We start from the raw sequence: 15091 nt of genomic DNA, 5'->3' as shown, positions 1-15091 counted from the left end.
AAGTATTAAGTATATATATAGAGAGAGAGAGAAAGAGAGAGAGGGGGAGCACCAAAGGCCCAAGACTTATCAAGGCAGCTCCTAGATCCATATGGTTAAGGAATTAAAATTTAAAAAACATAGAAATGATCATGAGAGCAAACTTAAACATTAATATTATTATTACTGTAAACACACAAAATGTATTATCCTGAAAGTTTTTAGAGCAAACTTATTCACTAAGGATATTGAAAAAAAAAACAATTAATGGTGACACTTTAAATATTGCAACTGTATAGTTCATTATAATTCCATTATAATTTAACAAACGATATTGCATAGTGGTCATATTTGGAACATAAATTGACTTGAATTATACTTGAAATATACAATGTAAAGAATATAAGCAGATAAACAAAAATAAAATAGTATTTCGTCAAAAAAGAGAAAACTGAAATTCGTGGCACAAGGTCACCGTTTCTGAAAATTCTTAAAGTGTTAAAAACAAAATATAATATGCAGTGTGCAAGGATCGTACTAATATCCAGTACGCAGCACCATTAATGACAAAAGAACATAAGAACAAAATCATGCACAAATAAAAAAAAAATTTCAATGAAAATATTTTCACATATTATTGTAAGAAACAAATGTTTAGATGGGTTTCTCTATTCAGCATGAAAAAATAAACAAAGAAAATAATGAAGATAACCATATAATGGATAATTATACTCAGCACACAATACAATTTCATATTACAATAATTATAATTTATTTGGGTTAAACAACAAATGAGAATGCTGGTTGAAACACACATACAAAGGAAAATCAAACAGGCAAATTGGCGTTATAACAACGGTGATTCAATGACATAGATAAGACGGAGACATTAAATAAACAGTAGTCGAGATGTATCAATGTTCGGATTAGGCATGAACTTGGCACACATAATCAAAATAAAATTCCAAACATTTCCAGGGTGTTGTCAAAAAGAACTCAAATTATCATAGAAACGGTTAGTAGGAAACGTATTTTAATCAGCAACCAGTAAATAGGATGACTATACATCAATGATATCAAATTATTATCATTGAATCAAGGATTTAAAATTTCAAATCTCCTTTCAAACTTTTTTTGAAACAGCTTTTCCATGGTAACAGCATAATGCAACATTTAATTGCAAACATTTTGAAGATTCTGGGCAGTTTATGTAATCATGAACAAGATGCTTATCTAACTAAACGATTCACGCAAAGGCGAATATACTGACCTGCAAAAATACCCGTTTGCAATGACTCTTGAATGGGATACATACATGGACAATGTAATCACTTTTTGTTATCATAAACAATATGCATAACTAACTAAAAATTCATACGAGCTCGAAGTTGAATTGAAATTAGTAATATACAGACCTAAAAGAAATATATTAGTGACTATTTGCAATGCCCCATGAACTGAATATATATTTCAACAATTAAATGGTGCGAGCACGAAGAGCGAGAAGAAAATTTTTGGGAATTCTGATCGAAATCAGGATAGGTTATTTACTGTTTGCAATCATAAAGATGATGGGTATCTATTTTGATTTTCTTTTTTTCTATATTCAGACTCCAAAGTTAGACAGTTCCAGCCCTTTTTTAATAAGAACTTTGTATTACAGCGCCAAGCGTGAGTTGATTTTTTTATACTTAGATTCGATACTAAGACAAGACATTAAAAGTAATTTAACCATGAACAAAATGTGTACGTATCTTAATAATTGATGCGATTGGGAAGCGCGAGCTTTATATTTTTATTTCAGAGATGCGCTAGCTGATTTTGCATTCTCAGATTTAATCCTAAAACAGGACATTCAAAGCAATGTAACCATGAACAGAATGGAAACGAATCTGAATACTTAATGCTAGTGCGAAGCGCGAGCTAAACTTTTTTATTTTCAGAAATGAAAACTGGACATTCTTAGCTCGTTTTGCAATCATGAACAAGACGGGTGTATAATTCAATAGTCGATGCATGAGCGATGCGCGAGCTTAAATAATAATTGTTTCAATGGACAAAGGGAAAAAATGCTGAAAGAAGGGGGGAAATGCATCAACCCAAACTTCCAAGCCCCCTTCCCCCTCATGGGTATCAAATGGAGCGTCCCTTAAAAGTTTGCTTGTTTCCAAGAGTTGATGTTTTATTTTTTCACTACTACGTGTCACAACCAGTGCGACAATTCATTTTTGTTTTAGTTGATATTCATATTTCTCCCTGCGGTTCATATAAACTTCATCATCAATTAAAAACATTTTGGGTACATGTTTCGAGAAACAGTTACACACATTGTATCCCTTAAGGCACGCCTCGCACTGTGAATATATATTGAGCTTTTATTTTGTAAAAAAATCTTCTGTAAGTAGGCTGGTGCCGTGTCATGCATTATTTGAAAAGCCCACTTGCAAAAGGGGTTAGGTCCACTTTTCATCAAATTTGATTTTTATTTTTTAATGAATAGCTCTATAAGATGATACCAAGGAAAAGTTTAAATTCCTATTAAAAAGTGAAACAAAATGGCAAAGAAAAATCACTTTTTTAAAAAGGGGTCAGGTCCATTTCAGTTTAGTTGCAAGAGGGGTTAGGTCCGCACAGTTTTTTTTAGAAAAGAATATCTTAAAAAATATGAAGACAGGTAGATTTCTGTTATACCAAATTTTATGTTCTCGTGGCAGGGTATAATGAAAATTCAGTTTCCCATAAGAATATTACAATATGGAAGAATTAACAAATGCCTTTCTTGGAGTGGACCTAACCCTTTTTGCGACTAAACGCATCTGAAGAACTCATTTGTCAAATTCTATTGTTTTCTGTCTTTAATCCTCTAAATTTTTAGTCACTCTGATGATACCAGAGGCAATTTGAAATTGAAATGAAAACATTGAATGAAAGTGGCAAAGAAAAATCACTTTCTTAATCAAAAGAGATTGGATTAATTTCAGTTTACTTGCAAAAGGGGTTAGGTCCACAATGATAATTAAAAAAGAAAAACATTTAGAAAAAAATGAAGACAGGTAGATTTCTTTTAAGCCCAATTATATGTTCACATGATAGGGAAGTACAACATGGCAATTTAATTTCTAATAAGAATATTTCAATAAGTGAGAATAAAAAACATGGTTTTTCTCGGAATGGTCCAAAGTGGACCTAACCCCTATTGCAACTAAACTCTTCATTTTATACATCATCACTGCACGTACAACCTGGAAACGTGTCTGAATAGGCATTAATGAGAATCAGAAGAAAAAAAACAATACTCACAATGCTGGAATTTTACAAATATGAGATGGAAGATCAATCTGGTCACATGTGTCTGTGCTATCTTATAAAAATGAAGCCCGGAAAATGTGCGACTAACATTTATCTTCATGAAATAGATTTTAAATATTACTAGGGAACCAACAAAAAGCTACAAAGTCGGGAATAAAGACGAAAAATCAACCCCTTGTTTGTTCCATTGTGGGCCCCCAGCGTGCTGGAAGGCAGGCCAGTGGTTCGCTTGGACGGATTCGTGATTTGTTGTCAAATAAAAACAAGGATCCGAATCGAATGGAATGAATGAATTAATGTCTAGTTTTTACAATCTTTTTGCAGGGAACATCATGAATTACTCTATATCCATACTCGAGTAATTTGAAATCGATATCTTATAAAAGTTATTGTATAAACTGCTTGGACAAAAACAAACAATAACCAAAACTCCAGCTGTTGAATGTGAAAATCAATTTGACCAAAAAGCTACAAGCTATTGCGCTTCTATAAAAAAAAATGAACAACATAAAGGAACCTTGCTACACATATCCTAACAACAGGAGAGACTCGATCTCCCACTGTCTGAAATCTCCGTCTGAATGGGCGAATACCATTCCCTTTTTCACGAATGAAGAAAAGGGTAATGTATCTGACAACATAAGTAAGCAAAAATATAAGAAGATCAACTATAGGCGCCTCGACTTGTGCTCAAAGGCATTCCAGCTTCTAGTTGGTATCCTATTCTCCGTGCACATTCTAACATATTCTTTATATGCAAGAATTTGTGAGCCCTTGGCGGCGTGATTAGATGCTTGGAGGAGTTCAAGTTCTCTCGTTGACCATGGCCTTCGGTAATTTGCAGGAAGGTTTCGAATTTCCATGACAGTTACATCTTGCTGCACCCCAACTTCATCATAATCCTCTGATGGATTGATGTTTTCTTCTGGGGCTTCGGGTACACCTGCGGCAGATGTCTGCCGTACCGAAGATCTAGGATTCACTAAAGGTTGTGGTTTAGGAACCTTGTATGGGATCCTTTCATGGAGTCTGTAAACCTTCATGCGGTTAATACCAGCTATCAGGCTGTTGGACAGGATTTCTAGGCTCTGTAGCCTCTTTTGTGGAAGAGCAAGGTCTAGTTCTAAGTACGATAACTTATTATAATCTACGTATATAGACTGTTGTATGAGCGCTGCACCACTGACAAAGACGCAAATATCCGTCATCTGTCTCCGATCCAAGTCCAGATGTGCCAGTCTTGAAACCACCGGGACCATCCAAGGCATTCCTGTATCTTTAAACACTGCCAGATTCCTCGCAAAAGTAAGCTTTCTTGTTTCAAGATTTACCAGTACATCTGCAGACAAAGATGCTGCTTTTGCACTTGTGGACTCTTTACCTCCTGGAAAGATAATCTGCCAAGCAGCTTTCCTGTTCCATTGCGCCCTCTGGTGATTCGATTCATCTCTGAATTGCAAGGCTGGAAAATGAGTGAGTTTTAACTCAACCACACCTGCCTTAATCACTCTGAGAGCATCGATGCTTGATATCGATAGCATTTCAAGTGCTCTACCAAACGCGAATGGAAAAGGAAAACGGGAACGAATAATAAGCTCATGAGCTAATTGTTCGAGGGAGATGCTTCCTGAACATTGCATTGGTGGGACAGGGTGATCACGTGTGAAGCTTTCTATTGAAAAAACATCACTATTGTATAGATCACCAAACAGAATCATGAGCAAACTCCTACCAATAACGACGTCCCCAGCATGAAGGCTGTCGGAGAATGCGAATAGTCTATTTACTCTCTCTTGTTGAATACGGGAGTGCGTCCAGTGATTGAGTGGAGGTGGCCTATCAGGTAATGACGAACTATTTGCTGGAGAAATACCCAGAATACCCCTGATGTTGGTCACACTCCTCTGGTCATAGATTGCACCGGGCCCTAAATTAATTGAAATAATATTATCATTCGGAACCATCGGCCTGCCCCAGAATAGCTTTTCGGCGCAAAGCTCCATTTGGTATGCCTTCCATGATGCCATGTAACCGCCGCGATGTTGACTTTGTTCATGCAATGTTGACAGTGTATCGTTCACATAGCTAGCAAGGCGTTTCATGATTTTTGTGAAAGAATGGTTATCATCTTCACTGTTACAATCATGGAATGGAACAAACAAGGGTTTATTTTCACAGATCGACATTAGAACTTCCTCATCAAAGAGGTCTAACGCCTCAATTGACTGTGGTACTTGGTGTGGAAATAGTCTCGTTACAATTTCCAGACGACATGGGATATCCCTTAAAAGCTTAATTTCATTCTCCCTCATGCTCTGCATGTAATTCACAGCATTCCTCTGCATTGCCCTGGTTGTACTGGGATGCAGTAACTTGCAACAGGCAATAAGCCCTGAAACTGGGTGAGGGCGCACATGATCAGTCCTGCAGTGGGGCGTGTCAGCATACATCTGCAAAAAAGTAATCTGTGCAGGATATTTTGATACGTTCCGTAACTCACCCGATATATCTATTCGTCTATTGTCTATATTTGTTTGGAAATTAACGGCCTCGTAAAAGGAAAGAGCACTGAATACTGTGCCCCGGTCATTAATGAGCTCTTGAATACCTTGCCTCGACCACAAAAGGTGGGTATTGTAGTCCGAAGCTGAAATGGTAACAGCATGGTGGACACTAGTTTCACCGATGGATGTTGTATCAAAATAGTCAGAGAGCCTCAAAGGAACGTTGCTCTTTTGACCAAACTGTGTGGCAATTATTTTCATCATTTTACTAGGGTCAATACAAGACATTTGAAGAGCCCTATCGAAACAGGAAAGAATGAACGGTTGATCTTGGTGTAGCACATTATAATTGGAAATGTCATGCATACTGTTTTTCTGGATAGTAGGCCGATTATTGTCATCTTTTGGTAAGGAAGTTATGATATTAACAAAGTGGGTCTTCACTCGTTGAAAGAATGATAAGGTAGTTGTCAAAGCTTGCGCCTTGCTTGAGAAATCAGAGGCATTGTAACCTGGATTTGGCAATACGCAAACGGATATCCTCCATTCCCGAGGATAACACAAATGCAAGGCATGAACATTCATTAAGCGTTTCAACCCATTAGCACTGTAATATTGCAGATTGACATGTTTTTTTAATAAGTGATAAGCGGGTTGCATGCTTCCCTTACAAGGATTGAAACGAATATAGTTAATTGGTGAAGACAAGGCTGATAAATTATTCAATTCGACTACTACACCATCAATATCATACTTATACTCCAGGAGTGTTGCTTGCTCAAGTTTGGTGGCATTTGTTGGTCGAATATTGAGTCGAACAAGATCATCCTGAAGAAACGATTCGATACTTGAATGTGAGGCGATCTCTTGTGCCAGTTGTCTTGTATTGTCTCTAGCCGTTTCAATAAGAGCTTCTCGGTCCAACTCTTCCATCTCTTCTCGGTCCAACTCTTCCATCTCTATCTGGATATGAAGCACAAATAACCCAAACATAAATGGGTTTCCTACTAGGGAACTAGGCAAATGCGACATTGTCAATGGGAGCCATACAAGATCCGCAAATACTGACCTTTATCGTCGAGTTACAAGGTAATATTATATGCTTCTCCTTTAAGGAAAAACATTAGCGAATTATTGAAATGAATTCCTGTGATAGAAATACTTGGCAATATAAAAGATGCTCTTACCCCATCCATGTCGTAGTCCATTTTTCAAGAAAGAAAACTACACAATTTTTTCCAATAATGTGAAAACTGGTATAAAATTATTCACTAGATCATGCAAAAAAATGTATATCATGTTCGAAGACCTCTTCATCTTATTTCAATAATAGTCTCTACTGTTATAATTGTTTCATTTCATTCAGATGAACCTGATATCAAAGAAAATATTTTGGTCTTTATAAAACGAGGCCAAATAAATAAATCAGACTAAATAAGGTTTCTCACCCCTCTCGTACTCATTTAAAAAGAAAGCTGTCTGTTGTGATGTTACGTGTTTAATTGACAGATCGCACTGCAGACTGACATTGGTGATGACATAGGAGCAAAACAATTCTGTAAATTGAAACAGACAAAAATAGGACCGATATAAACAAAATACATTTATTTCAAATCACATTCTTTTCAAAATTCAATAAAAAAAGATACCAATTAAAAATGTATTTCAATCAATCATTAATGAAATTATACATACAAATTAGGTAAAAACATAGGATTGGGAGCCCCTAGAAGTTTTCATTTAAAAAACTTGTTGGTGGGACACCACCATTGTACAATTAAATACAAATTAATGTAATACATACATAAACAGTGAACAACAAATGACATTGAAATACAAATAACATTGAAATAAACAAACAAACCAGCAAACTAGGAGTAATAATTATAAATCATAGTGACCTATAGTGTGCTATTGGCAAGAGTTTTTATACTGAGCGAAATATTCAACTTTCAAGAGTTTTTTAAAAACTTATTTAGGGTTTTACTTTGTTTAATGCCATTATTTAAATCATTCCACAGCTTGGTTCCTATACAACGCAGAGATTTTTGGGTAATTTTAGTTTTTGGAAGATATTGGTGAAGATCTGCTGAATGACGCGTAAAGAATGAATGGAAAGAGGCATTTGTGTTGAAGATATTATTAAAAATATTTGGCAAGAGATTTGAATGGTAATTGTACATAAATATATAAGTATACATAAGAGCTAAGTCACAAATTTTCAATATTTTACAATAAAAAATAGCTTGTTTGTGTGACTATTGAAATGTGCATTACAAACTGTTCTGATTAACCTTTTTTGAATAAGAAATAATCTATGTAAGTGTGTTTTGAATCCATTCCCCATAGCATACAGCAATAAGTGAGAAGGGGTAAAACCAACGTAGTATAAAGTGGAATTAATACATGTCTGGGTAAAATAAACTTCAGTTTGCGGGGGACACCAGTACTTTTTGATAAACGAGTGCATAATTCATCATATGAGGTTTCCAGGATAGAAAGTCATTGATCTTGATACCTAAAAAAATTATATTTGATACCAGGGAAATAATCTTGCCATCCATAATAACTGGAGGAATGTCAGTACTTTTTTTTAGTTTGTGTTTTAAATAGTACAAATTCATTTTTTTCAAAGTTCAGCGACAGTTTATTGCATTTAAGCCAAAAAACAACTTTACGAAGTTCAATATTGATGGTGTTAATGAGAGGAATATTTTTTTTTTGTGAAAGAGTAATACTGGCAAAGAATGAAAGTATGAAATTAAGAATTTAAGAACAATTTACAAGGTCATTGATATACAAAAGGAAAAGCAAGGGGCCGAGGACGGACCCTTGCGGAACGCCGTATGATACATGACTGAAAGTTAACTTGACACCGTTGACCACAACATACTGCATGCGATTCGATAAATAATTATCAAACCAATCAAGAGCGAGACCTCTTTTCCCATAATGTTTCATTTTTTAAGAAGTATGTCATGGTGAACGGTGTCAAATGCTTTCGAGAGATCCAAAAATATACCAGTGGTGAGATTACCCTTATATATTCCTTGCATTATATGATCATAAATGTGAAATATTGGCTTTTACGTTGAATATATTTTACGATAACCACATTTTTGTAAGATTAGTATATTTTTATGATTGAAAAAGCTGTACAAACGTTCAAAAAAAATTCTAGTATCTTTGAGAAGACGGGTAAAACAGAAATTAGTCTATAGTTAACAATGTCTTTACGATCACCCTTTTTGAAAATTGGAACAATTTCAGCTACTTTAAATGCATTAGGAACTTCACCATATTCAAGAGACATATTTTATATATTTTTTCCCCCCAATATGTTATTAATTTCTTTGTTTTCTTCATGTTACCTCTTTAGGTGTTAAATTTTTTATTATAATATTCTGTTTTTGCAAACCGAATTACTTTTACCAAACAGTTTTTATAGCTTTTGCGTAACCTTTACATGACCTTTGATGCCATGGACAGTTGACCCTTGACATGAAGTTAATGTGATGTAAATATTGTTAATTTCTTATAATTGATAATGAAGATATGATTGATAATGTGAATCTAAAAAATGGCATCTAAATGACGTCATGGTGACCTTTTAACCTTGAACTGGTTTCATACAGATGACATGATAAGTCCCCATAACTGATGATATTTTGAAGATAATTAATGATGCAGATTTTGAGATTTTATGGCAACAAGAAAATAAAAATAAATCATAAATAAAAATGAAAATACGTAAGAAAATAATAGTTGATCTGTCAATTGACAGATCACCTAATAACCGGACTCAATACTAATGACTTGACTTCAGTAGCCATTCGAAAACAGTAAAGTTTCTTTTTTTCCAACTGTGCAGAGTGTTTTAGTTTTTTTAATTTTGGTATCTCTATTCACTCAACTGTGCATTCGGTTTTCAGTGCAAATTCTTTATATCTGTACCAAAATGATTCCTAGCCATGACGTTAAACATTTCTTCCTTCAGCAAGAAATGGATCCACACTGTGCTGCAATCGACACAGTATTAATTCTTTCAATGCACGAGCGCGCTAATAATAATGCGCCTAGGAATAGAGTGTTCCTGGATAGATGGCGTTATACAAATGCATATTACTATTATCATTATTATTGGTATGAAAATATCACAGGTTTGGCAGACAATAGATCAGAGAATGATTCACCAAATTATATCATTTTTTTCCTTATTTAAGGCCAGCAACTTTTTAAAAATAATTATTTTTTCAACAATGTTTCTAAGGAAAGGATCAAGGACAACAAAAAATACTGTTATCTTAATACTGCGTTAATTTTATTTCTATATTGAGTTCTTTTTGTTTCTAATGACTTTAATTCAATGGGGTTTTTCAGTCATTTTATTAGCCATTAGTTCAACTGTTATATAAAGAAGGGCAAAGAGGACAGAGAATCTCTGTCTAATACCCTGTTTGAAATGAAACGAGTTTAACCCAATTATATATAACAGTGCTTTGCATATGTGTATGGAAAACTTTTACATAACGTCGAAAAGACAGACCAAAATTAATTATATCTAAAAAAAAACAAAAATAAAAAACAAAATACCGCAGTCACATTTCCCCTACATCAGTATTTTTTATCATTCAAACCATCTACAGTACATGAAGCTAGTACAAAAATGTTAAATCGTCTGTTTTCGACCCGCCGTAGGGGGAATGAGAATGCGCCATCCAAAGGTTTGGATGACGTCGACTTACAGAATGGCTCATTTTCGAGTTTACAAGGTGGTGCATTACATCTCTTTGTCACCAGTCGACCATTTGCAAATCCAATTTAAATTTCATGAATGATATGACCCCCCTCCCCCTCAAAACAAAAATGAGGTTCGCCAAAATAGCTGCAATTATTTTATAATTGCAATTCCATTCAGATAAACATGACTCCGATTATTTAGGTGTTGGTGGACGCACTGTTAGCACAGAAGTGTAAATGAAAGATATTCTCTTTGCATTGGACATTTTACCTGTTATTAGAATATCTTTTAGGTGAAACATTTGATAAAATTCTATCGAAATTCCATCGGAGCAAGGTTTCATTGTTTTTTTTATTATCGAAAGCAGGGACAGTTTGCACTCTTTTTAGGTAAAAAAGCCTTCACAGCCGATTTTTCCCTTTCTATCTAATTGCGTACGTTTTGTATCAAGTGGTACATTTCAGTTATTTTTATTTCTTCTCATTCATACAACTTTGTGTGTGGTACATTAAACAATATGTTGTGTAATTAGATGATTGCCTTATTAGAAAAAAATATATATCTCTGTTTTGTTTATTAATAACTAAAAAAATATGTCGTGTTCTTTTCTCCTTAATTAATTTTCCAAGGGCTTCCATTTCCCACCTTTCGTCTGTCTTGGAATTTTTTTTCTCTTCTCTTTCTTTTGTTTACAGGAGCCCTACTAGATTCGCAAATACGGACTTTTATTGTCTAGTCCCAAGGTGAGTTTGATGACATTACAAGCTTATCCTTCGAGTTTAATTGTTAGCAAAATATTTAAATAAATTCCTATGAAAGAAATACTTGGCAATATAAAGGATGCTCTTACATCATCCATGTCGTAGTCCATTTTCAAAGAAGGAAAAATAACGTTTTTTTTTCCCATTGGTATAACACGTGTATGTACAAAGTCTATGGAGAATGGGTGGCGGGATCCGCCACTAGCGCAAAGTGCCCCTATACCTAACCCTAACCCTAACCCTAACCCTAACCCTAACCCTAACCCTAACCCTAACCCTAACCCTAACCCTAACCCTAACCCTAACCCTAACCCTAACCCTAACCCTAACCCTAAACCCTAACCCTAACCCTAACCCTAAACCCTAACCCTAACCCTAACCCTAACCCTAACCCTAACCCTAACCCTAACCCTAACCCTAACCCAAACCCTAACCCTAACCCAAACCCTAACCCAAACCCTAACCCCTAACCCCTAACCCCTAACCCCTAACCCTAACCCTAACCCTAACCCTAACCCTAACCCTAACCCTAACCCTAAACCCTAAACCCTAACCCTAACCCTAACCCTAACCCCTAACCCTAACCCTACCCTAACCTAACCCTAACCCTAACCTAACCCTAACCCTAACCCTAACCCCTAACCCTAACCCCTAACCCTAATCCCTAACCCTAACCCTAACCCCTAACCCTAACCCCTAACCCTAATCCCTAACCCTAACCCTAACCCTTACTTGCCTATGATGACATCGATGGCCATTGTCAATTTCATAACTAATAAAAATGACGAAAAAAGAAAATCGCCTCTGGATACTTATAAGCGCAAAGATGGTAGACGAGAATGTCCCATACCCCGTAAAAACATTCCTTTGTTAAACCAATTCATTTCCCCTTTATTCCAAATTTACTTGGAATATAAGAATATTTTTATTGTTCGCGTACTCAGTAAAAAGAATGGTTTTCATGAGTTATGATTAATCCTTCGCAGTGAATTTTTAACTATGTTTAATCCCTCAAAATTTGTTTTTAAATACTCTATTAACGAGACTTGGGGACTTTTATATTCAATTTTTACACAAAATTCCTGCCGTGGGGAGGGGGGGGGGTCATCATAAGTAGGTCAAGGGGGCAAAGCGGCGGCCCACCCCCTATTAGAGGCGCAAAACAGGAAGGTGAGGAAAAATAAGAAGAAAGATAAGACGAGGAAGAAAATTAAATGATGGAAGGAGAGGGGAATTAATTGGAAAAAAATTAAACAAAATCGATCGCACTTTGCATTAATACACAGACATCTCTATATTTCAAAACGTGCTTAAAACCTTTTCACTTTTTAGATCGAAATATATAAAATCAAATCATTTATGTAGGAAGGTATCCATCTTTTTCATGATATGTAGGTTTAAATCTAAATAAAAATTAATTCGCGCTTTGCGCTCGCATTGTTTGAGATAAAATGCTTGTTCTTTAATTCAAAAGTGCTTGAAAGATCCAGTTTTCAGATCTGAGCGCTTCGCGCTCGCATCTATCCTCTTTATTGCTATAAGGTGAAAATAAGATGACTTTTTTGGTCAGAAAAAAAATCAGGATACGCTTCGCGGTCACATTAATTAAAATTTAGTTAGATTGCTAACCTGTCCTTGATTTTAAAATATGCTAATAATACCAATTTTAAAATGACAATATCATCAGCACACACTTCGCGCTCGAATCTCATATTGTTTAGTAAGATTCCTATCCTGTTCATAATTTGAAAAAATGTTACGACCCAGGTAACAATACAGGGTTGGACCAACGTTGGGAAATTTTTTCCCAACGTTGGCAGGCAAACATTGTGCACGCGCATACATCGTCAGACCAACAACATTTCCAACGTCAGTTCAACGTTGTCCAGCAACAATGTTCCAACGTTGTCTGGCAACGTTGATCCAATGTTGGCTAAATAGTCAAATACAACGTTGCTACAGCGTTGGCAAGCAACGTTGCATCATCGATAGAAGTGCACGTCCATACATTGTCAGACCAACAACATTTCCCAATGTCGGTTCAACGTTGTCCACCATCAATTCTCCAACGATGGTCTCATGTCGGCTGAGTCATCAATAACAGCGTTGCTGCAACGTTGATGGGCAACGTTGTAGCAGCGATGGAAGTGCACGCGCATACATCGTCAGTCCAACTATGTTTACAACGTTTATAACGTTTTTTCACATAATGTAAACAGCTGTAAAAAAATGATAAATTTTGATTCAATAGATCGTGCAACAACAGTTTATATCGACGACTCCTTCATCATATCACAATAATATCTTTACTGTTATTATAATTGTTTTCTTCCATTCAGATAAACTAGATATAAAAGAAAAAAACGTTGGTCTTAACTCTTAATGAAACGAAGTCAAATAAACAGATTACATAAGGTTTCTTACCCTTCTCGTACTCATTTAAAAAGAAAGCTGTCTGATTGTGACGTCACGTGTTATTGCTTAACAGATCGCACTGCAGACTGCCATTTGTGATGATGACACAGGAACGAAATATTTCTGAAAATTGAAAGAAATAGAAGAAAATGGACCAATGTAAACGAAGCTCGTAAGCACATACAGAATGTGACATACTTTTCAAAGCGAGCATACATCGTCAGTCCAACTATGTTTACAACGTTTATAACGTTTTTTCACATAATGTAAACAGCTGTAAAAAAATGATAAATTTTGATTCAATAGATCGTGCAACAACAGTTTATATCGACGACTCCTTCATCATATCACAATAATATCTTTACTGTTATTATAATTGTTTTCTTCCATTCAGATAAACTAGATATAAAAGAAAAAAACGTTGGTCTTAACTCTTAATGAAACGAAGTCAAATAAACAGATTACATAAGGTTTCTTACCCTTCTCGTACTCATTTAAAAAGAAAGCTGTCTGATTGTGACGTCACGTGTTATTGCTTAACAGATCGCACTGCAGACTGCCATTTGTGATGATGACACAGGAACGAAATATTTCTGAAAATTGAAAGAAATAGAAGAAAATGGACCAATGTAAACGAAGCTCGTAAGCACATACAGAATGTGACATACTTTTCAAAGCGAGCAACTTGGGAAATGATATTTTTTTTTTTTTTATTTAAAAGGGACTTTTTATTTATATAAACATTGAGAAGAGGATTTTTCCATGTCAGCTAATCTTCCTTGTTGTATGCTTCTATTGAAATCTACCACACAGGCCCAAAGATCCGCAAGTACAAGTCGTTTTTGTGTTCCATTTTTATATTCGGCAAATAGACGGAACATCAAGTTCACCCTTTCACTTAAATTATTAACTATGCTCTTCCAAGCAAACAATTACTTGCACCAAGCGGGAGCCGTCCATATTTCACAAAAATAAGCATTTTCCCGTTATGTGTGGACAAATACAACGCCCCTCCCAAAAAACAGGGAAATGTGGAAAGAAAGAATTAAAATGTCTCACCATGTATAACGCATACAAAAAATAAATCATCTGATGCTCTTGGACCTTACAGGATTCTCGGATACAGCAAACTCCGATTCCTCAAATAAATAAATACAAAATCACAGCCAAAATGAGAAACAGCATCTTAAGGCAGTCCAGTGTTGTCTACATGCCTCGAACGCAATGGAAGAAATGAGCTCTTCATAAGTGGAGCTAGCGCCGGAGTGAGCAAGAACGTGGACTTATACGGTAACGGAAAAGAAAGTATTATGACCTGATTATAGTATGATCATTGACAGGAGCTGCTCTTAATGGATCCACGATTTGATCCATGTATCAAT

At 35.5% G+C, this 15091-nt stretch overlaps 1 protein-coding gene across 1 annotated transcript; it reads right to left on the bottom strand.

Annotated features, from left to right (window-relative positions):
* Nucleotides 1-671: 671 nt before the first annotated feature.
* LOC135155775 (uncharacterized) lies at nt 672-13820 on the bottom strand. The gene is made up of 3 exons (XM_064106001.1): nt 13719-13820; nt 7241-7348; nt 672-6755 (listed from the first exon to the last, which is right to left on the bottom strand). Exons 2-3 carry the CDS (start codon nt 7253-7255, stop codon nt 3957-3959), a joined length of 2814 nt encoding a protein of 937 aa, XP_063962071.1. The 5' UTR covers nt 7256-7348; nt 13719-13820; the 3' UTR covers nt 672-3956.
* Nucleotides 13821-15091: the final 1271 nt, after the last annotated feature.

Source organism: Lytechinus pictus, chromosome 10 (assembly GCF_037042905.1).
Source record: "Lytechinus pictus isolate F3 Inbred chromosome 10, Lp3.0, whole genome shotgun sequence".
Lineage (NCBI taxonomy): Eukaryota > Metazoa > Echinodermata > Echinoidea > Temnopleuroida > Toxopneustidae > Lytechinus > Lytechinus pictus.
Note: the sequence above shows the minus strand (reverse complement) of the source record. Positions and strands in the feature narration are given on the sequence as shown.